This window comes from Perca flavescens, chromosome 7 (genome assembly GCF_004354835.1).
Source record: "Perca flavescens isolate YP-PL-M2 chromosome 7, PFLA_1.0, whole genome shotgun sequence".
Lineage (NCBI taxonomy): Eukaryota > Metazoa > Chordata > Actinopteri > Perciformes > Percidae > Perca > Perca flavescens.
The window spans coordinates 26,877,531-26,902,054 of NC_041337.1; the positions used below are offsets into that span (position 1 = coordinate 26,877,531).

Here is a 24,524-nt window from a genome sequence, read left to right on the forward strand (position 1 = left end):
AAGACAAAGGACTGGCAAGAGTCTGAAATTATTCATAGAGCATAACTCTTGATCTCTGTCAATTGGACATACAAGTCAATTATTCATAATCCCTCAAATTAGAGCCTTGTTTTAAGCCTTCTTGGTGAAATAATACTGCAGCTACTATTTTTGCATTGACAAATTTGCCTCTGCCGCAGGGATATCAGCATTTCTTTTCTTTCATTCACACTCAACAACCATCTGGATTTTAGGTTCAAGTGACCATTTGAAGCCAGAAGAGAGTGACACACGCAGGTAGTGGAGGAAGTTCTTTATTGGTGAAGAAACAGGCAGAACTGGCAGAAGGAGATAGGACACGGCAGACGGTGTCCTGAACGAAAAATGATTTGACAAAAAAAATGGGTGTAGGACTAAAGGAGGGAGAGGAAGAGAGGGGGTGGCGATGGCACGGGAAGAGGGCGAGTGAGATATGCAGCCATGCAGAATAGTAGTACACCTCATCTTGTTATCCTCTAGCTTGGGCGGTACTTTTGCTTTTCGAGATAACAGGCGGTTCACTCCAGATTGTTGCTTTGAGATGGTTCAGCTATTCTTATTTGTGTTTGCAAGATGTGAGCTTGTGGTCAGTACAGCAGGTGTTCAAGCAGGATATTTTGTTGTAGTGTCCTGTGTGGAGTTCATATAACAGGATGACGTGGAAATCTGGATTGTTGGCTAAACTGTATTCACTGTATATGTGACCCTCCAACAGGCAACACAGTCCTTTGCCTTTATACAGCACATTTCTGTATTTGTATTTAAATATATGAAGTCCTCTTAATACTTTTTAAACTCATAACTACTTCCATTAATTACCATATTTCCATATTCATTGGCCATAACACTTCATTTCTTCTTTTTTTTTTTTTTTTTTTTTTTTTACTGAGGCCTGTAGTATATTTCAGCTGCACCAGTCTGCCAGCATTGAAGTGGCACAACTCCAGCAGTTTCTTATATACAGCCCTGGATGGCAGCCATTCGCACAGACCTGCTGCCTCCTCTTCACATGGTGTACGCCACCCAGTAGATCACGTTCACCACAGCGAAAGTGAAAGGGAACACGGCTCTGGCATAGATGTCGATGGTGTCGGCATCAATGGGCTTGCAGACGCACTTGGAACAGCACTTCTTCTCCTCCGTGCTCTCCTCCGTCTGCCTGGACCTTCTCCTCCTCGGCTCGGCCTCCTCGCTGCCGCCCTCCCCAGGGATTTCGCTGCTGGAGCGCTGGGGACGACCGTGGCGGTTGGAAATCATCACACCCTGGTTCATGCCGGTGACCGACAGGGAAAACAGAACCATAGCCTGTTTGCCGTTCTTCACAATGGACTGTAGGGGAGAGAGAGAGAGAGAGAGAGAGAGAGAGAGAGAGAGAGAGAGAAGAGTGTAAGCACTTCCTGAGGCTTTACATGCTAGAGTGCAGTTTTGAGTCATTCAGCATCACATATTTGACAAGTCAGGCAGAAGTTGGCAGCTTATCTGCCACCTAGTAGTTGTGTGTAATCCAGTAAAAAATGAGAAATCTGCTAAATATCAAAAGACAAAATGAGAAGGAGTGATAATTTTACAAAAAAATGGCATGTTTTGCAATTTGAATATTACATCTTCCACTATTTTCCTCTTTTAAAATCCCAATATAGGTAAGTAAGTAGGTAAGTAAGTAAAGCTTTATTTATATAGCATATACTGTATCACAGTGAAACACTTTTTGTACTGGATCACTAGGCACTCTTTACTCCTTTTACTTTATGTTGGTACTTTTTATTTGTGCGTTTATGCTTTTTTGCAATAAAACATTTAACACAATTGGACAATTAAGATATTTTGATAGTGAAACATAACAGTCCAGAACTGCAAACACAGCAGATTAGGAAGTCCTCAAGTCTTGATTATTAAAGAAAACATAACTTTGGATGTTGCCGTGACATTGGTATGTTTTAAAGTCATTGTAGTTTTACTCACAATCAACAATGCACATTTTCAATCACACCGCTGTAATGTTCATTGTCACTCACTTCGCTCATCTTTTCGTGTCTTTGTCCTGTTTTTTTGTCTGTTGTCAGCATATAACCAGTTTTGCTTAATATTTATGTTATTTTAATTTGAATGCTCAATTTACAAAGAATATCATCCAGTTATCATATCTTATTCTAAAAGTATACCTCAGTAAGATGTATATCAACAGCAAAGCAACTATTACTCCCTAAAGGGAAATCTTCTATTTTCCCATTATGCTCTGTGGAGATTCATTGTCTAGCTGAAGGTCAGTGGGATGGATGCTTGTCAACAGGGGAGTTTGAAGCCCGGCCGAGGTCTATGTTCGAAAGGCCTGCTCATTACTCCCCCCTGAAGCTGTTACTGCTGATGGGAGTACATGATGGGAATGATTTCCTCACCTCAGAGCTGAGCTTGTTGGCCTTCACCTTGGCCTTCTCTTTGAGTCGGTAGTCAGCATTGTAGTGAGCGAAGGCGTACTCAATGAGGGCCGCAAACACAAACACATAACAAATCCAGAAGTAGACGTCTAACGCCTTGATGGCTGATGCTCGAGGCAAGGAGGAGCGGGCGCTTACCATCAGCGTGGTCATGGTGAGAACAGTGGTGATCCCTGTGGAAAGAACACAGGCACAATGTACAGATTAGGCTTCTGTGGGTTTTTAGTGATGCCAGCACCACTGTGTACACAAGTACAGCTGCACAGAGCCACGAGAATGCATGGATGTCTCATTAACAGACCACACAGGCTGTTGCCAATATATTGTCTTTAGCCGGCAATATTAATCTAGGTTAAGTGTAAACTACATTATATTCACAATACTGGAAGGCAACAGCTTTCACTGGCTAATGGTTTTTGCTGCTAGCAGCCTTGGTCACACTTCAGCGATAAATCTCAATATCTGGCCAGATTTCAAGCCCATTTCCACTTCTACGCATCAAATATCAATATCTAATCGGCATATTGCCATGTCATTATTGAGGATATTATGCTATTTTAGAGGATGAACATTTTCCACCTGAGAAAGTTAATGAAGTTTCCTCTAGCGCGCGCTTCAGGACAAAAAGTCAGCAGATCTCTCATTATCTAACTGCGAGATTGCCATTGAAACCAAAAGGCTATAAGGCATTTTGACTTTCCTCTAGTCTAGTCTATATCCATGAAGTTCCACTTCCTGGATTGCTCCGTTGCCGCTGGAAATTCCGCCGTATTTCACTCTTTTCGGTACCTTCCGCTTTCTTTGCGTTGGCATTTTAAACTCTGGTCGATTTATCAGGCCTATGGTTAACTGCTCCTCAGATCCCTGCAGGGTAAATCCAGACAGCTAGCTAGACTATCTGTCTAATCTGAGTTTTCTGTTACACGACTAAAACAACTTTTTAACATACACGTTCCACCGAAATAAGTTCCTTTCCGAGGCTATTTTGTAGCGACACCGTTGCTCTGCCTGGTGCTTAGCGCTGCCCAAGACGATTGTGATTGGTTTAAATAAATGCCAATAAACCAGAGCATGTTTTTCTCCCATCCCGGAATGTTTTGTGGACTAGCCAGACTTTCCTCCACAGTGCTGTGGAGGAAGGTCTGGCAGAGTGAGACTAACTTTATTCTGATGCCAAAACCAGGATGCACTTTACAATTGTAGCCCCACCACTGGTGAGGCTCTAAGAATAGCAAATGGTCTGGTATGATTTGTTTCATTCATCTTCTTGGGACTTTAGACTTAATCTTTTAAATATCTGCCTTAGCAAGCTGCACAATCTTACCAAAATACAACATAACACTTACATGCTTTACAGTATGTGTGTAACCATTCTACAGATGAATGAACACCTTTGATTTAAGTTCCACCTTTTAAAAGTTAAAACACACCTCATTAAACTAATACCAACCTAAGGATACACGAGCAGGGACAGCTGTTTGGCTGATCCAAAAGGACACCCAGGACATGGCAACCAGTAATATCGAAGGCATGTATGACTGGATGATGTAGACACCTCGATTACGTCTCAGCTCAAAGCGAAGGCTGAGCCTTGGAAATCGTCCCGCTGGGAAGCAGAAAACAGACACGGTTTAATTGCATTACTGAAGAAGTTAATTATCTATTATGAAAATATCCAATTGAACTTCACAGACACTGTTATTAGAGAATGTCTATCTGCTCACTTGTGGCCCAGGTGGCAAAGCGTCAAGATGTGAGACATAAGGAAGTATTTCAAACTACATTTTCCCAGCAGCAACTCCTATCATCTCCTAAAGCTCCTGCCTAGCTCAGCTGCAAGTCTGACTTGATCCATTCCTTCTATACATAGAATATAACCATAGAAGTTCTGAAGTAAAAAAGAAAGAAAAAAAGAAGAAACAAAATTATATATATATAATATATATATATATATATATATATATATATATATATATATATATACAGTATATATACAGTATATATGGCTTCAAAAAGAATGAGTCTTCCAACATAAGAGGCAAGCCAAGTCCAAAACTCAAAATAGTACATGATGCATAAATCACATGCATTGGCAATTTAAGACCCTTTTTAGCCCCCCTAAAATTCATCTCAGCCCCCCTAAAAACTATAATACTAAAAAAAATGTTTTATTTAAAAAAAAAAAAATCTGAAATCAATTTTAGTGCTTCAAGTTAGAGTTTGCGAACTTGTCTGTTAGTGACAGAGGACAAACAATTACAGGTTCAAAGGACTTGAAAGAGGTTTAATAACCTGTGTCGCTGTTGCCAATGCTATGCACCTGTAACCCAGTCAAGGAAAGGGTTAACAGAAACATAATTTTGGCCAATTATGTTCATTGTTATCCAGTGAAAATACTGATTCTCATTAGGGGCAGCCCCCTAAAGGTCTGATCCTAGAATACTCACAAACAAGGGCTTTTCAAACTGTTTCTACTGGAACTCACCTTGACAACAAGGAAAACAGCAGAACAGGATAGATGCTCACCAGATTTGAAGTTCATCATCTCAGTGACAAAGCGATAGTCTGTGATGGTGAACTGGGAGAGCTCCAGTTTGTCCAGGCCGTGGATGTGGCTCTGACTCTCCGACCAGTGGTAAACAATGTCCTCTGAGGAGTAACCATCTAGAATGAAAAACAGATGACAACAAGACGTTTTATCGAACCGACAAAGAGCGGTCATTTGAGGTTAGTAGTAGTAATGGAGAAAGCTGGTAACATTGTAACCTTTCCTTGGTGTCACTTTACCTTTCCTTGGTGTCACTTTACTTTGGCATGAACACGTTGAGGGGAAATAAACGTGTGAAGGAAGAAAAAAAGACCTTATGTGAATCCCAACTTACAGCTTTCCAGGTCCAGCATACACTCTTGTTCATCCATTGGATACTTGGTGAGGTCCATATCACACGCAACCGTCGAAGTGATTCTAGGAAGAAAACAGCCCAGTTAATCAAAACGTAATGTACACCATGCTCTAAACAACTCAACTGACAAGTTTTACTAAAACATTCTGGTTCACATGCAGATGGTTCCACCCATTCAGATGTGGCATATTTCCAGTAACACTAGCATTTTCTATTGTAAGCTGAGAGCTGTATCAGCTGCAGATAAAAAGAAAAAAGAAAAGCCAACCCGTTCTTACTCCCAACTGGTCCAATATGAAGGTTCGGTCAGGGGCCCTAAGCGTCCGTGTATGTGTTGTCTGACTAATGAAGACAATAATCTGTTTGCTCATACCGACTGCTGTATAGAATGACTCCGTTGGGCTGCAGGCGGATCAGCTTGTTCTCCACGGTGACATCGTGGAACCAAGCAGATTTGGCATTGACGATGAAGGTGTCGGGCACCCACAGCTTGTCCACGAATCGACTGTCCAGCCCCAGAGTCTTGTTGGTGTGATTGAAGGACAGACGGTCGTCGCGCCAGCTCTGCCGCAAGAACACGGTCATGGTGTAATCCTGCCAGAAACATATAAACACACAGACACAACCATAAAGGCTGAGTCACGGGCACTGCGGAAACAAACACTTTTAACGTTACAGTATTAAGATTTATTTTTTAAATAAAAGAACAAAACCAATGCAAATGTGTGTGGTTCAATATAGGATGGAATGAAGTCTATTATTCTAGAATTTAATACAAATCAAGCTTAAACTGGAACTTCACCTGGTAACACATGAAGATCAGTTTAGTTAAGAGCAGTACTGCTCCACCTATGAAAATATTGGAATCATGTCTTTTGTGGCTCTAGAGGAGTTTTTGTCAACTCTGAGGGAAAGAAATGCACTATGGGAAGTGTAGGATTCAGTGTTTTGGAGCTTGACCCATAGAAAGTCAGGATATCTTGGCCTCTGCTGCATGATTTAGACCGTCATTTTTTTTCTTTTTTTAAGTTTGTCACAAGTTTGTTTAATTACTGCAATTTGGTAGAAATGTAACACTTTAATAGTAGGTTTCATAAATAACACCTAACTTAAAGTACAGGGACTGAAATGTTAAATATTACAATGTAGACCAGCATGTTTTTTATCCAATTATGTATTTATTTTATTAAAATTATTTTTATTTTATTATTTTTTTGTATTTTTTATCATATTTAAAAATAATAATAATTTATTTTTTCACATCTTAAATCATACAAGTTCTAACTTAGAAGGAGAGACATCATTAAAAGGTTTTGCCCATAATGACCCTGAAATTTGCTACTGCTACAATTATGATTTAAAGTAAATCTAGATTAGTCAACATCTAAAATCAAACAGATGCTGTCAGATATAATCCACTAATTCATATTCTTTAACATCAATATGGTAACATGTTTCATAACTGCTATGAATACTGATCATTGTGGCATTTCTACTGTACATTTCGATCCAACCTATTTATCTCTATTTGTGACAAAAAAAAAACTCAGAGCCTTTTTTGGAATGCTAATTTATAGTTTGAACTGTTGAAGCAAGGGAAAGATTTATTTGTTTGGAAAAGACTCAGGGCCACATGGATAAAGTGCATCTTCCCAATAGATTTGGTTCTTACCGTACAAAATCCCTGAAAGCATCAAATTATCAACAACAACTCAGCCAATGTGTCACACATATTCACACAGAGTACTTTCAAACCCTCAAGTGGGATAATTCAGGATTATGCAAATAGCAAATCTTTGATCTTTGCTGCAATAGTGAAGTTGAGGGATGATAGAAAATCTAAGTGTAGAAGGAAGCAGAAAGTGACAGTACACTTTACCATGTTGGCTTCAGAGATGTGGTCAATGCTGGCCACTTCAATAGCCATGGCCACGTTCACGGGTGGACCTGTGGGAGGAGAAGTGAGAAAAGAAAGCAAACCTGCTCCCAAACACACACACACACACACACACACACACACATACATACACACACATTCCTTCTCTGCTCATTCTAAACCCATCAGTCCCTCCCATCCATCCTCACTCCATCACCCATCTGTTTCCCTCCCACCTACCATCCTCCCACGTCTCAAACACTCCTACAGCGCATAGAGATTAAGCATTATCCAGTTTAACCATGCTAAGTGGCACATCACACTGTGGGCATTCATAAACAGCACTGGGCTTTTGTGGACTCGTACAGAGTGAGCTTCTGCCAATGTTCACACACACACACACACACAAACACACACACACACACACACACACACACACACACACTGTGTAGCATTTTTACTCAACAGTTTGCCATATGATTAGCATGGAGTGTGTCTCTGTGATCGGATGCTAGAGGGCAGAAACTACAGGGGAGCTCACTGATGCAGAACAGAAAGGCTATTTATACTGAACATTAAGGAATCATACATTACCATTCCCCACCATTCAACACCTTCCCATCACATTTTGTAGCTAATCATTATCTATTTGCCATACACTGGATGTATAGTGTGAGGTGATGGCATGTTTAGTGCACGCCAATGTCAGCAGGAGCCAGTTTAAAGGGCAATCACCTGATCCAATAGCGAGCATGTTTTGTGCAGTATCCCCCAGTGCTTCTGCACAGATTAATAATGCATTGTAATATATACACTACATATTAATCTATGTTTACTGATAATAAAATAGAAATTGTTGCACTGAACAGTCTTACCATAACAATACTGTAATGTTAATGTGGGACTATTTTGTATCATAAAACTTCAATAAATAACATGAATATTACAAAGATACAATAAGATTTACAAATATGTTGAGTGCCTAATAACGTCTACAAATATGTTTTATACTCTAGAAACCATGCCAGCACTTACTGATAAATACGGTGGCCAAGAGAGCTCAAAAATGAAGATTTTGTTTTGATTTTGTTTTTTTACTTGCAGTCCATAAATGTCTCTCAGGCGCCATAGAGCTTTTTTATTTTATTTTACTCTAAGCACTGTAGCACTGAACACTGTCTTAGTTGTTTGTTGGGAGGCATACCGTTTAACAGTGTAGTACTGTAAGTCACTTTGGACAAAAGCATCTTCAAAATGAATAAAATGTAATGTAAATGAATGTAATGTAAAAATGTTTTCCAAAATACAATGGCATTCAGAAATCCTTTTTGTAAAGTACAAACAAATGGTTTGTTTCACAAATATGGTTTTCCATTTATACAAATCAAATTGTGTAAATTGTTGGATTTTTGTCAAAAAAAATACATATTATATAAAGAAATTAAATTCACATATATTGTTTGTACTTTCATAACCAAAATAGTTGGTTTTAAATTATGTTTGTGCATTTGTGCATCACTTCAGTCATGTGGATTCTCTTAAAGTCAGAATCTCATTTTCAAAATGCAAAACATATCTATGAATCTTTTTTTTATTTGTGTATGTTTGATATTTATTTGATTGCTTAATGGCACAAACATAACTCCATACTAAAAGGCTATGGGATGTGAATTGAATGAAAGGAATTACTCCCAATAACACACATGATTCCTCAGTGGTCACAAACAGCCCTCCCTTTTAGCTTTCATTTCCAGCGCATCATAATGTTACATCAAGAGGAATGCAGTCACCACAAGATGCTGTGTTATGAAGGTCTGTGTAGTGCACAGGGCGGTGTGTGTGATGGTAGCGGTGCTCCTGCTCCACATTTTCACCTTTGCTCAACTGAGTTAAGCTGTGAGATTGAGAAATCTATCGCTGTGGACATTGGATGTTTCACATCTTGCAGCCATTCTTAGCAAAGTCTCTAGAGCGGTGCTCATTGTTTGCACCACCCGTTTCCCTCTTGTCCTTGAAGGGCATCATCCTCGATAATCCCCTTAGCAAAGCTTGTCTTTACCTAAATGGTTTTGTGTGTCCTTAAGAAATGATTCACCTGAGTCAAAAGCAGGTATTTACATAAGGTGAATCCAGCTTTGCTCTAATGTCGTACAAGAAAAAACAAAGACACCTCTGAATAATGGAATTGGAAAAGGAAATGTGAACGTCCATGTTGCTGTAACCTGGGGTGGGTGATGCTAAGGATGGCTGTAAATGTGAGGGGGTGAAATGCAACCCAACGCCACGAGCAGTAGATCTCATACTCACCTCCTATCCCAGGGCGAAAATTTCTTGCATAGCCCTTCATTAACTCATCCAGATTAGGTAACCAGGATATTTGAATGTCTGTACCTACATAGTCCCCAATGTCACTCAGCATGGCCCTAAAGGAGACAAACAGCAAACACAGCAGCCTTCAGCGGTCGTCCAGCCACACCATGTGTCCACAGGAAAGCCTGGCAGAGCCTCAGATACAGTCAGTAACATACACGACAAACATAAATGCAAGACAATGTTATCTGTCGAAAGAAAAAGCATTAGAAGTCACTGTAATAAAAAGGGTTTCTCAAACCTTTCTGGAATCTGCATGACCCCACTTTTAGGTTAAGAAAATGTCAAGAACCCAGAGTCATCGAGTTGTCTTTTAAAGTTGCATGATTGATTTTTTTATGTTTTAGTTTGCCACTTGGGGGAAGCAGAACCAGCTGTAAACACAATAATGACATATTATCACCTTGTAAAGTTGTTAGGGCAAATGTGTTAGTGACTAGTTGCCTGTCTGCACATCTAGCAGACACAGAGCAACATGAGCATTTATTTGGAGTTGTGTGTCTGTCTTCTTGACAAATGTAAGTCCTTTCCTATTCCCTATGTTTTTGTATCCATTAACTCCTGAAGGAAATATCTATCCCAGCTAGTTGCTTACATAGACTGTATATAAAGATGGACAACACGTCTCCACTTCCTCCCAATATACAAAGATGAAGCTAAGATATCCCTGAAGTGATATTTCTTTTCCCTAGAATGCCTGTTCTACTACTACATAATATTGCAAACCTATTTAATCATGTTTTTATTTGTAGATGTCCCCTTAAAACAGGTGACACAAATAAATGTTTAAGTGTGATTGTTCGAACACAACATATACCCTACTATTAATCAAAATAGTCTAAATCTTTTGACTGATTAATTATTGAAATTGTCTCTTAAACTAATAACAACAATAAGAAGAAATGTGCACATATAAATATTTGAAGAGATTTTTTTTTATTATTTGTGCCCTCTGTTTTCATTGATAATTTGTTTTTATTTATTTAATTAATTATATTTAGTAATGTACTTTTATATATCTTTAAGTCATAGAATGACATAGAGTGGATATGCTCTCAAACACATTGAAACTAATGAAATAATAATAAATGTTAATGTGTTATCAATAGCAGCATGTCATGAAAACAACATGTTATTTGTTAGTAGTTTTCACAGGAAAATGATTGGTTAAAGCCTGGTTGACATATTTTTTCCCATCTGTGTCTTCACAGTGTGCATTTCTTTCCAAATAGATTTTGCACCCAGACTGAACATCATGCTGTGCCTCAGTCCACAAGACTTTTTTTATAAAAAAAAATACATATCCCCATTTAATAAGGCTTTTAAGTTAGAACCTTATTACATTGCTGTCTGTAGTTTGGCACCATGACACCTCGATTCAAGCAGTCCTTATGCTTTTCCAATTCCTCTAACCTACCATGAGTGGAATAATAGTTAAAGTAAAACTATTTGATCATGTAAAAGGACTCCCCTGAGGCCCCTGGAGCCTTCACAGACTGCTTGAGGGCCCCGAGCCTATACTGACAGAAACTGCCTCAATGAAGGATTTTACAAGAGCAGCACAGCTCAGATACCACCAGGTGGCAGTTTTGCATTCTAAAACAGAGCCAGATGCCATGCAGATACTATGCAGATATAGAGTACAACTTGGACCTTTATGTATTTTAAGTCAGGTCAGTCGCACCCTGTCATGAGACACACTATGCTATCCTTTAATACAGACAGAGCTATGCTATCATTCAATACAGGCAGAGCTTCATCCTTTCATATTTTCATATACACGCTTTTGTACAGAATCCGGTTTTAGAGGCAAAATTGCCATCCAGAGTTGAAAGAGCTGACTAACGTAATAAATTAAAGGTTTCACTGGCATTCAGAGTCACAAAGGCTGGTGGTGGCATTGACAGGGATATTGACCATATGGGGGCTTGAACGAAGACGTAATGATTGACCGACAGTAAAAAGCCATTCAGTGACTATTGAAAAAAGGGTGACATTTAAAGAAAGTCGACTTCCTAGAGAGCAAAGCATTCCACCCACAGTTACATGGAAAACTGACCTCCACTGCAAAACAGCATGAAATAAGTATCTGCTTATCTACAGAAATAGTAAAAAAAAAAAAATTTGGTAAGTAAGAAACTGTTTTCTGCCATGTAATTAACATTTCCCTCGTGAATTCATTTCGTAGTGGCAGATGTATTTTTAGTCTGGCAATCACTGTCATGTGTGACATAAATGGGAGCACCGAGTGAATTAATTAATCACTGTGTGACTCCTGGATTTCTTCACTAATTGGTACTTTCTAAATATGGAAATAAAGAGCTTTTCCTTCAAGAAATCCGTTAACACACCAAGGTCAAACAGGCCTCCTCGCATGGAGGGAAGAGAAAGTGTGTGTCTGCTAGGGACATACAGTATATATATATATATATATAGGGACAATATGATTTATTGACACTTCATATTCATTTTAACAGGTTTATTGCTTTATAGTATTATAAGTATTACAATCCTTGACTTTTTCTGTTTGATTTAAAAAGCCTGTATTCTACTTTCACACACTTATTCTAGTATGAGATTCATTTATAGTTACACATTACAGAAATGTAACTTCATACCCCTTTTATGTCACATACAGTACCAGTGGCACAACATATTTTGTTCTAGGACATCTTGTTGTTAAATTTTGACTTTCTGTCGAGGCGATCTTCTGTTTGTCTGTTATCTGTCTGTCTCCTATTTATTCACAACACATCAGATGTGTGTCACTTCCTGTGCTCCACAAGAGTTTTAATCCAAAAGATTTAGCAGACGCTCATAATGTGAAAGCTTTTATCGAAAAATGCTAAATGGACATTCATTTAAAATGTCACAGATGATTGCTTGAATTAAATGCTGCTCTCCAGAGAGCAGACCAGACGTTATTTAACTCTGTAAATTGATGTTGTTGATGGAAAAAATATGTTCAAGTGTTTATTTTTTGATTTCCCAACCTGAATTAGCATTTTTATGGCCACAAAAGTCAAACTAACTGGAACATGTCTCTCCAAGGGGAAATAAATAATGCTGTATGCTGTTAGAAGACATGTGAGGGGTTGAGTGTTTCATTACCCTCTGTCGAGCTTCACTAAACATTCGCACCTCTCTATTTTCTCACTCCATCCATGGCAAACAGTCGAGAATGTGTAGCCTATTTCCAGACGCTTCTCTGTCTTCTGTATTTCACTTTCACAACACGTCTCTCCTGATGCCTGGATCTGCATCCGTCTGTTTACGAGCTAACATTAAACAGATGGGGAGAGGAGACAGAGGAGAGGAAAGACAAAGAGCAGCAGCCTCTCTCAAATTGATGGCGTCTTTTCGGGAACGTAATGTGCAAGCATGCACTAACAAGCCTAATTAGTTTTATATACTGACACTGCTAGTTACCTGAGCACAGCCATTCCACTGATCCTCACTCTGGCACTCACTGTTTAATTTGTTTCATTGTCATCAATGTGAGATCAGCAGCATTGCAATTCCATTTGGATAAATCAAAATAAAACATAAATAAGTAGCGTATTCTACAAGCAGCTGCTCCATTTCCAAACGCGTGCGTGTGTTGCAGTAATTGACAGTAATAATATATTGCTTTTCATTCAGCAAACAGATCATTTTATAGACTACATTACTATTCTACGGTTTGACACATTCGGCATTTAAATATGGAGTGCAAGCAGTGACATACTTTTGTTAAATGTTTATTTAATGTGTTAAAAGTTTAATGAATCAATGAATTTCTACATTTATATCCAGTCACTTGATAAAATGAATTTTCATCTTGATATTTTATTGGCTTTTTTATTTTTCAAATTCCTTCCATTCCATTCTTGATTTCCTTGATCCTGGCACACATTTAATATGCTTCTGTATAATCAACAAGGAAAATGGAAAATGTAATAAGATATGGGGAAATAGGAAATGGTTTAGATTACTACGTAAAAGTGTGCTGTAAGTAAAAAAAAAAAAAAGAATAGGAAATAAAATAGGTTTTATTTCTCCAAACTTCTTTCCACTAAAGTTAGAATAAAAAAAAAGCATGCCAAGTAAACTTACTGTACACCGATTGATCAAGGACCAGTGCACATTTGTTCACTATTAATTTGAGCCATTATGCATAATGAATTTCTCTCTTTCCCTGTATACTTTCAGATATTTTATTAATTTTACCCTTTCATGATCTCTTCCAGCTGTATAGGAGTCGTATTAAAGTGCTCATATTATGCTTTTTGGCTTTTCCCCTTTCCTTTATTGTGTTATATATCTTTTTTGTGCACGTTATAGGTTTACAAAGTGAAAAAGCCCTTACCATCTTCCAGAGAAAACACTGTTCACAAACTGCTCCAAACAGCTCTACTGTAGTCCAGCCTTTACTTCCATGACGAACGTGCGTCACTTTGTAACACATGTTATAATGCTCACCTAGCTGCTAGCGTGGCACTCCCTCATACTCTGCAACTGACTAGCTAGCAGTACTTACTGCGCATGTGCGACTCCCAACAAAAATGGTAAAGAAGTGTGATGCCTCACTCTTTAGCTAAAACAGAGAGCTCAACACACAGGGTGAAAAGAGGAGCTGCTGCAATGTGCAGTACAACAAATATATGGTGTTTTCTGAAAATTAAACCACATAAACCTATTCTGGTACAACCTCTAAATACAATTATGAACCTGAAAATGAACATAATATGAGCACTTTAAGTTATTTAGAATGGAAAGGCTGTGTCAAGTGTTTAAACGCCATGACATTTACCAGGCACGGCGGGTTTAACGAAAATATTCTATTGGTTGCATTATGGGAAATGTAGGATCCAGCATTTTTGGATCTTGAGGGACTAAATGTCAGGATATCTTGGACACATTTTGTTCTGAGGAGTGTATTAGTGGTGTGTATGTATACTTATTTTATCTTTTTGCTCTAGTATGCTCTGTTATGGAAATACATTTCAGTTGAATCAACCAAATATGATTGATTTCCTGCCAAATTGTTATTCTTTATTCTTTAATCTAAACCGTAACCTTAAAATTTCCTTCCTTGACATTTTCTCCAAACTGGTCAGAATGTACAGAGTGAGACTTATTCTGGTCTCTGCTATGTGATGTATACTTTTACAGCAGATATCTGAACATCCTCCTGCCATAACGCAATGGATCAAATCTACAAATTCTTGCCCATGGAGGCCCCAACATTTTCCTTGTAGGATGAGCCTTTTTTTGTCTATTCTTGCTTGGGAGATTATTTGATGTAGGCTCAAACAGAAGTGACTCGCTGGTGTGAATTGAACAAGTTGTCTTCGCTTTTAACTTGTTTAATTTGTTTATATCCTCTTAACTTTGAGAGCCAGCAGCAGTGTGAGAGTCGTAACTCGGACGGATCCTCTAGTTTTAGAATGGTGTCTCTAAATATGAGACCTCCGTTCCTCCCTGATAAATACAGCGAAAACTACAGCAGAATCTGGATAAACTGTAGACTGGGTAAACCCAGCCCGATCTACCGATGCAATTTGATTTCACCCTGCAACTCAGGCTGGAAACCTGTACGTTTATCTATCCTGCTTCCGTTACAATTTTGCAAGGATCAATCACAAACTGGCTTATCCACCACCACAATGTGTTGTATTATTTAAGGTAAGGTATCAGTCAAATTATTCAATCAATAGAAAATGTGTCAATGAATGTTTAAGTAATTTTTCAAGTTTTTGACTGTTTTTGACTTTTGACACCGTGCACATGTGATCTGTTTATTTACTAGGCAATTCATTGTTTAACTTGAGCAGACAGCAAACATTCTACAATGTTTTTATTATTTGGACTTTTTAATTGTATTAACAAATTAAATGCTTTATCAGAGCTTTCTCCACACTTACAGGAATTTAATTCTGATGGGGACATACTGAATCTTTGATTTATTTATTGTAGTTACTCAAATGTTGATACATCTAATACACATGTAATGTTGTAATCCGCATATAAAATATCAAGTTTTAAATTAAAAAGTTGCTAAAACAGAGGGCCCCAGTGTCCTCCATTTTAGCTACAACCCCTGTGTCGTTAAATGAACAACTCAATAAAAAAACATCATTCCATCTTTTACAAATACGCTATATGTACTCACTGTCACTATCAGATATGATGTGCTTCTAGAGGGATTTTAAAGATTTCTTTTCTTAACTTAACAAATTAATTAACATGTATTTGATAATCAGAATTTGAATGCTTGTCAATATACGCTCCAATTGGACAACAGAATAATTTCTTTTTGCTGTTTACATGTGGTGCATCACCTCAAATTGAGTAGGAGGCATTAAGTGGAAGCACTGAAGTGTTGTGCACCACCTCACCCTGCTGCAAGAGCAGAGTCAGGCTTATAAAGCCAGTTCATGCAGCCAGAGGAACATGATCATATCACTGTGTTATTGGAAAATGTACTCTCCGGACAGGAGGGATTTATCCGCTGACTCAACCTCTTACACAGATTGGTTAGGAGCACTGTGTCACTTGAGTGCAGGTTTAAGGACAAGTGTGACAGAACAGAAATGTCATGAAATGTTGGGATTAAATCCTGCTGCATCACTTCTTACTGCCACATCTTGCTAAACTATAATATGTCCACGCTTGGACCATAGCCTGTATAAAATAGGTATGGACATATCTCATGTGTACACATATAAACAAAATGTCTACAGTCCCAACTCCTCTGACTGTCTTTCTGAAAAGCTGAAACATACTACAGAGCTTTTACGTCCATATTGTAAGATAAATTAGTATCTGTCATTGGACTGGATGGTAAAATATGATGCAATTGTTACCATTCAACAACTACAGCTCACATGCAAGGCTCCTATTGACCCTCAATCCTCCCACTCTCTGTGCACTGTGTATGCATCCTATCTTATCCACTTATCATTATCCAATGATGGATTTGTAATTTATTATTGTATTATATTTTGCAGAGAGGCCCAATAACCAACCACCGACCATGGAATACTACCCCACCTCACCTGTTTTTGTGTCCGCTAGTTTGTGGTCATTGGATTAAATGGAAATTTATTTAAAATATGCCCCGTATGTAGAATCACTTCTAATGTTATCAAGATGCAGGCCACAACAAACCACTGTTACCTCATTCATTCATCCATCCATCAATTATCGGTAACAGCTTACTCTTTACAGGGTCGTGCGGGAGTCCCAGCTGACATTGGCCGAGAGGTGGGAACGCCCTTAAATTGCACGACAGCTGGATTCTCGCGATATCATGAGATCACACGAGAATTGGCAGGATCACATATCACACGGAAATTTGTCTCTAGGGCTGGGCATATCGATCTAAATATCAATAGTATCGATACCAAGATGAGTACTGGTATCGGATCGATACTGTCGTGATAAGATTGATACTTTTGTTGCAGTTTCTCTCCCGAGTTCAAGCACAGCGTCTCTCCAAGTCTGTGTGCACCTCTCTCTCTCTCTCTCTCTCTCTCTCTCTCTCTCTCTCTCTCTCTCTCTGCCCCCTCCCCCTCCCTGCTCTGCCGGAGACCGGAGAGTCAGAACAGTTATATTCATATTTATACATTGTGGCTTTTGTTTATATTTTTTCAGTTTTGCACAACTGACTTTATTTTTCACAGATATCTGTGTGTAATGGAAGGTATTTTTGGTTGTGTTGTTGAATTTGTTATATTTATATTTTGTTATATTATTTTATTATTTTTATACTTATTTTATATATTTGCCTAAAATCTTTGTCCTGTGTTTTATCATAATCATAATCAACTAACTAAAGGCAAAATCACAATTATTCAATGATCGTGACGTTACAAGTAAAAAGTAATGTTATCAGTATCAGCGATACTAGCCCTGTATTTACTTGGTATTGGATCGATACCAAAATTCCCAGTATCGCCCACCCATATTAGTCTCGCGGGATGGGAGAAAAACATGCTCTGGTTTATTGGCATTTCTTTAAACCAATCACAGACGCGTCTTGGCGGCGCTAAGCACCGGGCAGAGCCGCGGTGCCGCTGCAAAATAGCCTCAGGAAGGAACTTGTTTTGGTGGAACGTGTACATTCAAAAGTTGTTTTAGTTGTGCAAGAGAAAACTCATATTGGACAGATAGTCTAGCTAGCTGTCTCGATTTACCCTGCAGAACAGTTAATCATAGTCCTCATAAATTGACCGGATTTTAAAATTCCAACACAAAGAAAGTGGAAGTTAACGGACATCCGGCCCGAAAAGAGTGAAATCCGGGCGGAATTTCCGGCAGCGGAACGTCATGGACATAGACTACAGGGAAATCAATCTTGTCAGGCTTCAAGTAATGCGTTTCTGTCTGAACTACCAGCTAACCGACTCAATCAGCGTCCGGTAAAGAGCTACTGGCAGCTACAGACGTGGTTTAGGTTTGTGTGACTGCCGCAAAGTTCAGAACAACCATGGCAGACGTGATAGACAAAGGGTTCATCCAATCACCTGCAAGGTTTTCAATGAAGGCTTCTCTCAGATGGTTCTGTGTAACAAACCATCTGGCGTGTCAGGTTCTATGCCATGGGCAGGTCGACAGACAGTCAAGGAAACATAGAGACTGACAACCATTCACGCTCCCATTTAGCAATTTAGAGTCAGCAATTAACCTAACCTGCATGTCTTTGGACTGTGGGAGAAAGCCGGAAAACCCAGAGAAAACCAACGCTGACACAGCGAGAACATGCAAACTCCACACAGAAGGGCCCAAGCCAGAATCCAGAACCCTCTTCCTGTGCAACACACCCTCATACCTAAACAACTTTATAGATAGATTTCCAAAGACTCCCAAAACGACACACATGACCGTTCTATTTCCTGCCACATGGTGGTGAAAGGCTCCCAAAACGACATGCAGTCGTTCTATTCACTGCCGCACAGTGGCGGTTTAATCATGTGACCGCAATCATGTGACTGTTCTATTTAACGTAAGTGGGACGTTTTTAACACGTAGTAAACATTGTGAAATGAAACTAGTTAAGTTTAGCAACAACAACAAAAAACAATCGACCCATATGGAGGACAGGCTGTGCTGTGAGGCTGACACAGTGCTAACCACTGCACCACCATGCCGCCCACTGTTAGCTCATGTGATCAAAATTGGTCTGCATGGATTTGGTTATTTTTTTTATTTTTGCTGTCAGCAAATAAGTTATAAATATTGTTAAGGGAGGAATGGTAAAAGCTGTAAGCTGGTTAGACATAAAGGTGCAGATGACTGCTTTTCTTTGGAAAAGCATGATTTATGTTACCAATAGGCCTTTTTCACAGCAGACATTTTGACAAGTTATAGCAGGGAAGTCACAGGTGCAGTTAATACATAAAATAAAACATTTATAGCCTAACGACTGCACCTAAATGGAAAAGAGCAGTCGTTAATAGCATTAGTTACACCGGTCCTTTCCTGCCAAACAAATCAAACTGTCTGCAGTGACAAAGGTCCATTGGCATTGAAGGGTAAGGCTGATGTTATTCAACATATTTTCTGAAAACAAATCTTATTATTTGTCCGAAATGACTACTATTTACTATATCGTACACTATATTAGCACTGTCCATTTTATTTGAGTGTCAGAATTGGTGTTAAAGTGATGCACTCAGAAAGTTCTGCAATGAAACGACAAAAGTAGCACCCGTACTAAACAATTTATGCTAACAATCCCACAATGCAATGTGTCACATTTTAGATTTGAAAATGACAGTCGTGCAACATTACACCTGTCAGTTAGTGTCTGAAATCTTAATTCACTTTATAAGCTACAGTAAACTACTGAGTGTCTAATATAAAAGGAGAAGTGAATGAGTACATTTTCAGACTGAGCATAAAACCAGCAATGCGTTAGTCTCAGCCCCAAGCCCATTGGTTCCTACTGAAGATAACTGAATATACTGTATGACTCTTTAATAACAGGTCAACATATTGTTTTGTTTGAAGAGGCTAGGACATTCCCTAGAACAGCTGGTCAGTGTAGTTTTTAGCAAACGCAATTCAAACGGGTAAATTGGGAGACTATTTTCAGCCTCATATTAATACACGTAGGGACGGGCCATAAGGACAAAATCAAATATCACGATATTTTTGACCAAATACTTCGATATGGATATTGCAAAGATATTGTAGGGTTGACAAATGCTGCTTTCCCAAAATATTTACACAATGAGATTTGTGATAAATAATCATCAGTAATATGTATATAATGATTTAGTGGGTAAAGGCAAATAATAAAACAGCTGTAACAGTCTGGTAGGTTCAAACAATATCACTGTACTGTAATGCAGCTCTCGTAAAACCAGGAAAGACTACACGTCATATTACGATATTACAATATCCAAAATCAAAGACGATATCTAGTCACATATCACAATATCAATATAATATTGAGTCCAAAAAAGTTTGAGTCCAAGTCGAGACTTAAAGAAAAAAAAAAAAAAAAAGAATCCTCTTCAAGACCACTTACTTACCTGTTCATAATTTATGTGATGTGAGAGACAGTATATCTTCCTTTTTAAGATGATAATTTTGCTTTAATATTTGTAATAATCAAAAAGCAAGTGCAGAGTAACACACTATAGGATCAAATTAGGCCGTAAACTTAAAATATAAAACGGAAATTATCCCAATCTTGAACTTACTTATCCTGAAGAATTCATAGTACCAAGCTCGCTGACATTGTGTATGTGGCCAAAATAAAATGATTGATACCTGATGATTGAGCCTTCCAATCTCGATGCCTGTTCTAGATGGATTTTGAATTAAACTAATACCTGTTTTCTGAACGAGCTCACTTCATCAATGGTTTTGTTTGGAAGGAGGAAGTTACTTTAGAACAAAAGCATAAAGTTCTGGACTCAGTCAAGACCAACTAGAATATTTGGCGAGTCCAATGGCCAAGTCCGAGACAATTCTGAGTCCAAATACCAACGAGTCCGAGACACCACAAAAGTGTAGTACTACAGCCCTGGTTTACAGCATCAGGATCGTGTCTATAGGAATAGTTTTTGGACAACAATGAAGGCACAAAGGACTAAGCTACAGTATCAGCCTTTGGCTACATTATTGGTTTTGGTCTTTTAATGGATTTGATCACCATCCTTATTACAAAATACTTTCGCTCTTACCCACTGAGGTTAAGACAACCAATGAGATTCTTTGCCTTTGGGAACATTTGTAAACAAGACCAATCCAATCTGTGGATATGTGTATATGTTCTATATTCTTAACAGACGTCTGTGTAGTCTTCTGTTTGAGGTGCTGCTGTCTACTAGGCTACAGTATTTCATCCTCCTTAATGTCTCTGCTGCAGAAACTATCAATTAGATGCAGCTTGTGTTTAGTGAAGCGAAGGGTAAGTCACACTTCAGCTGGAAAGAAATGTACACCATTCCAAAGGTGGCGAGGCCTATCTTGGCTAAGCAACTATTGAAATGGATAAATGAGGAGCTAAAAAGAGAACTAGAGTAATTCTGTTGTTCAGAGTGGGGAGCGAGGGAAGGAAGCAGTTTGCAACTTTCAACCACCAAAGCCAAGACAGCACAGTGTGTGTGCGCATGTGTGCATCACTTTGTGTGTGTGAGGAAGGGAGAGAAAGAGAGAGCTGACACATAATGAGGTGCAAAAAAAAAGCCTACACTGCATTGTACTGAGAACAAAATAATAATAAGAGCAGTGACTAGAGGCAGGAAAATCCAATTACAATAGCTATTACTCCCTCTACTGGTGGACAGCCAAGAGCAACAATAGAAATGATTTGCCCAAATTTCCCCCAAAGCTTAAGTAGCTTTACCCTTTGCCCTTTTCAGTGGAAGCACTGGCCAGAATATGGGCTTTGGGGAAATTGGAGCTCAGCAGTGGATGCTGGTTATCCTAAGAATTGGATGCTTGTGAAAGCTTATGGACGAGAGCATGAGGGCATTTCGACTGCACACAGATGAATATAGGCCTTTACTGAAAACATTACGTTTAAAGCACCAAAGCTCACCATCTGGTTTAGATGCACCTGGTTTACCCAGCTGACAAAAGCAAAAGCTGTGTGAGAAGCTTACTTATAATACTGACAATCAGAGGTCACAGTCAGATTCAATTTCAATGTGTTAAAAGACTTTAAATGGCACTGCATTTATGGGTTTTTTTTAGCTCAAGAGGATCATCATTTTCATTACCGGCAAATCTCATCTCATTTTAGGGCCACAGTTGAATGTGATTGATTTATTTTTGAAGACTAATTCTAACAAAATGTGCACTAAACAGGAGGTATTGCGAGCCAATTCAGTGTTATATTTGTGATGGCACGCTGTCCATCTGTGACTTCAAACTGGGCTTCTGCGTTGTTGGTTATATAGCAGAGGGCTGCTCTGTTTAAATGTAGGCTACTTTATTAGCCCATGTGCATCTTGGCATCATCTGATATTTGACCCTGATGGAACAGGCCTGCTGCAGGTGGGTGCACCCACTCTCCTGAAAACAAAAAAACATCATCACCTCTCTCTATGCATATTCATTATGCAAATGTCATCAGGTCCATGTGCCCAGAGGTAAAGCAGAGGAGAAAGCAGACTTCACGTTGTGGGTGTAGAGGTTAAAGCCACATAAAATCAATATTCTTAGCTATTTGCATTGTACATTGGTATTATAAGGTAAAGTTGTGGGAGGGATACACAGCGAGGAGGGCCAAACTGACTGGCGATATTTTAGCTTTAATTAATGTTGATTTTTGTAAAGTATAGTGGTGATGTTGGTTGTTGTAGCCTACCGTCCATAGAGGGGTGTGGATAGTAGAATGCTGTCCTCATAATCTAAGTCTTATTGACAGTGGTCGTTCGCCTTTTCTGATCAGGCTTTAAGTTTACAGTTTATCCAACTTGTTATGCACCTATTGATTTTATTTTATTTATTTTTTTGTAGCGCTCCGCACTATCGGGCGACAGTAAGAAAACTGCAAGAAGTAAAAATCAAAGCTGGTCTCACCAGGTGAAAAGATCCCCTCCGATGAAGAGCAGAGCGAGACTCGCCAGCAGGAAAGTTGGGATCTCCATTCCGCACGCTTTGTGATAAATGATTGAGGACAAAAACAAAAGTTTCCAGGAATGGAAATCGACGACAAAAAGCCACAGAGTTTTATTTTAGCGCGCTCTCCTCGTGATCCGGCGCTGCCGAGACTAAAGTAAAGTGCGGTGGTGCTGATGCTGCTGAAGACGGTGCTGATTGTGATGATGACCCCATGATCATGTTTCCCCCAATTCCGCCGCGTCCAGGAGCGCACAAGAGCAGAGCGCACCGAGGGAAAAGAAAACTCCGGATCCGATCGCAACAACAAGCCGATTCAACGCTGCCGCCGCCGTATGTCCTCCAGCAACACACACAGAGAGAGAGAGAGAGAGAGAGAGAGAGAGAGAGAGAGAGAGAGAGAGAGAGAGAGAGAGAGAGAGAGAGAGAGAGAGAGTGTATCACTAATCTGTCAATTCCCTCCGTTGCTTGGCCTCTAAACGTCAGATTCAATCTGGCCAGGGAAGGAGGGGGCGGCCGGAAAGCATGTCACGAATAGGACTTCAGGATATTATGTAATTTTTGACACATTTGAATCACATCCATCAGGTAGGCTTATTACTGTCCGATATTTCACTCTGAGTCTGGTGGGAAAAGGACAAACAGCTAGGCCCAAAGTGGGCCGGGGCACACAGAACTCCTGGATTTGGTCTGGGGGACCTTCCCCCAGAGCAGGTAGTGTTTTCACCTAGATCTAGCCTATAGTCAATAATTTCTATGAGATCAGAAAGTAAAATAAATGTTTGACTGAGTATTGGATTCTCTTGGGATAATTGTTCATAATAATAATAATAATAATAATAGCCTAATAATAATTCCTCATGGGGCTCTGGAAAAGCTGGTTGACATGGACATTTGGTCTACGCAAGAAATTCTAAACTACTGAGATGATTCACTGTTCGCTCTAAACCTCCACCCCAGACTGTTATACAATTGTGTTATAATGCACATCACAAAGCCCAATAAGACCACAAGACATATTCAGGAATATGGCCATTAAGGTGCGCCAACATAAAACGTCCATCTAGTAACCTTCATTGCATGTCATTTCGCATCTTACACTAGCCTACCCTCCTTTCCTCACATCTCTTTAAGGCACAAAAAAGCCACAAAATACAAACACAGACACACACACACAAAGAAACTATACCAATAGAACATAAAGTACATTACATCTTTAATGAGTACCACAACCACAACACAAAAACCATGTGTTAGGAGTGTCAACATTTACAGTAGACCTAGCCTATATAAAGATAGGCTACTTCAATTTTAGTAGGCCTACCACGGGCATGCTTATAAGTATAGGTAAATCAATAACAAAAGTGATTTAAGGGTTATTTCTGCAATTCAGTTTTGCACTTTTAGAAAGTAGCCTAGTAAGCATTTTAATCTCCTCTCAGTTCGATTAAAAATCAAATATAGGATTGATAATACATGTAGGCCTATCCCCCATTCTTTCAAAAGGGGCAGGCTTTTATTTTCCCCTTATTAACAGTAACCTCTTTTATGTGTTGTAGTTCAGTGCACAGTTGCAACAGTGCGCCTGCCCTGGTTTCTGCTGCCTCACCCTGGGGAGCAGAGGCAGGCCTATAGATCCGTGGCTGTGGATTTAAACCACTGTCTCTCCCTCCCACCGGACCTTTCACTTGTATTGCAATACAAGTTCTTTTGATATGATACCAGGCTGCAGTAGCTATACACGCTGCGATGCTCTGCATAGGATTGTCTTCTGCGTGTCTCCCTAACAAACTATTTCTTATTCCTCTCACCCTCTACTCAGTCTGCTTCCCTCCTGTTGAGCCATCCTTTATGTCA

General features: G+C 39.2%; 1 protein-coding gene across 1 annotated transcript; it reads right to left on the reverse strand.

Annotated features, from left to right (window-relative positions):
* Window positions 1-317: 317 nt before the first annotated feature.
* On the reverse strand, window positions 318-22,995 carry gabrd (gamma-aminobutyric acid type A receptor subunit delta). The gene is made up of 9 exons (XM_028583360.1): window positions 22,629-22,995; window positions 9,540-9,655; window positions 7,236-7,303; window positions 5,730-5,950; window positions 5,336-5,418; window positions 4,980-5,117; window positions 3,904-4,059; window positions 2,415-2,626; window positions 318-1,347 (listed from the first exon to the last, which is right to left on the reverse strand). The coding sequence occupies exons 1-9, from the start codon at window positions 22,694-22,696 to the stop codon at window positions 1,024-1,026; spliced, it is 1,386 nt and encodes a 461-aa protein (XP_028439161.1). The 5' UTR covers window positions 22,697-22,995; the 3' UTR covers window positions 318-1,023.
* Between the last annotated feature and the right edge of the window lie 1,529 nt (window positions 22,996-24,524).

What these genes read in the sequence shown, in the direction of transcription:
- gabrd (XM_028583360.1), bottom strand. Translation starts at nt 22,696, where the DNA reads ATGGAGATCCCAACTTTCCTGCTGGCGAGTCTCGCTCTGCTCTTCATC. An exon ending in ACATCTCTGAAGCCAACATG is followed by an intron (nt 5,951 to 7,235) that starts GTAAAGTGTACT and finishes TGTTTCTGGCAG; the next exon opens with GATTACACCATGACCGTGTT. An exon ending in GTCATTCTATACAGCAGTCG is followed by an intron (nt 5,419 to 5,729) that starts GTATGAGCAAAC and finishes TTTTCTTCCTAG; the next exon opens with AATCACTTCGACGGTTGCGT.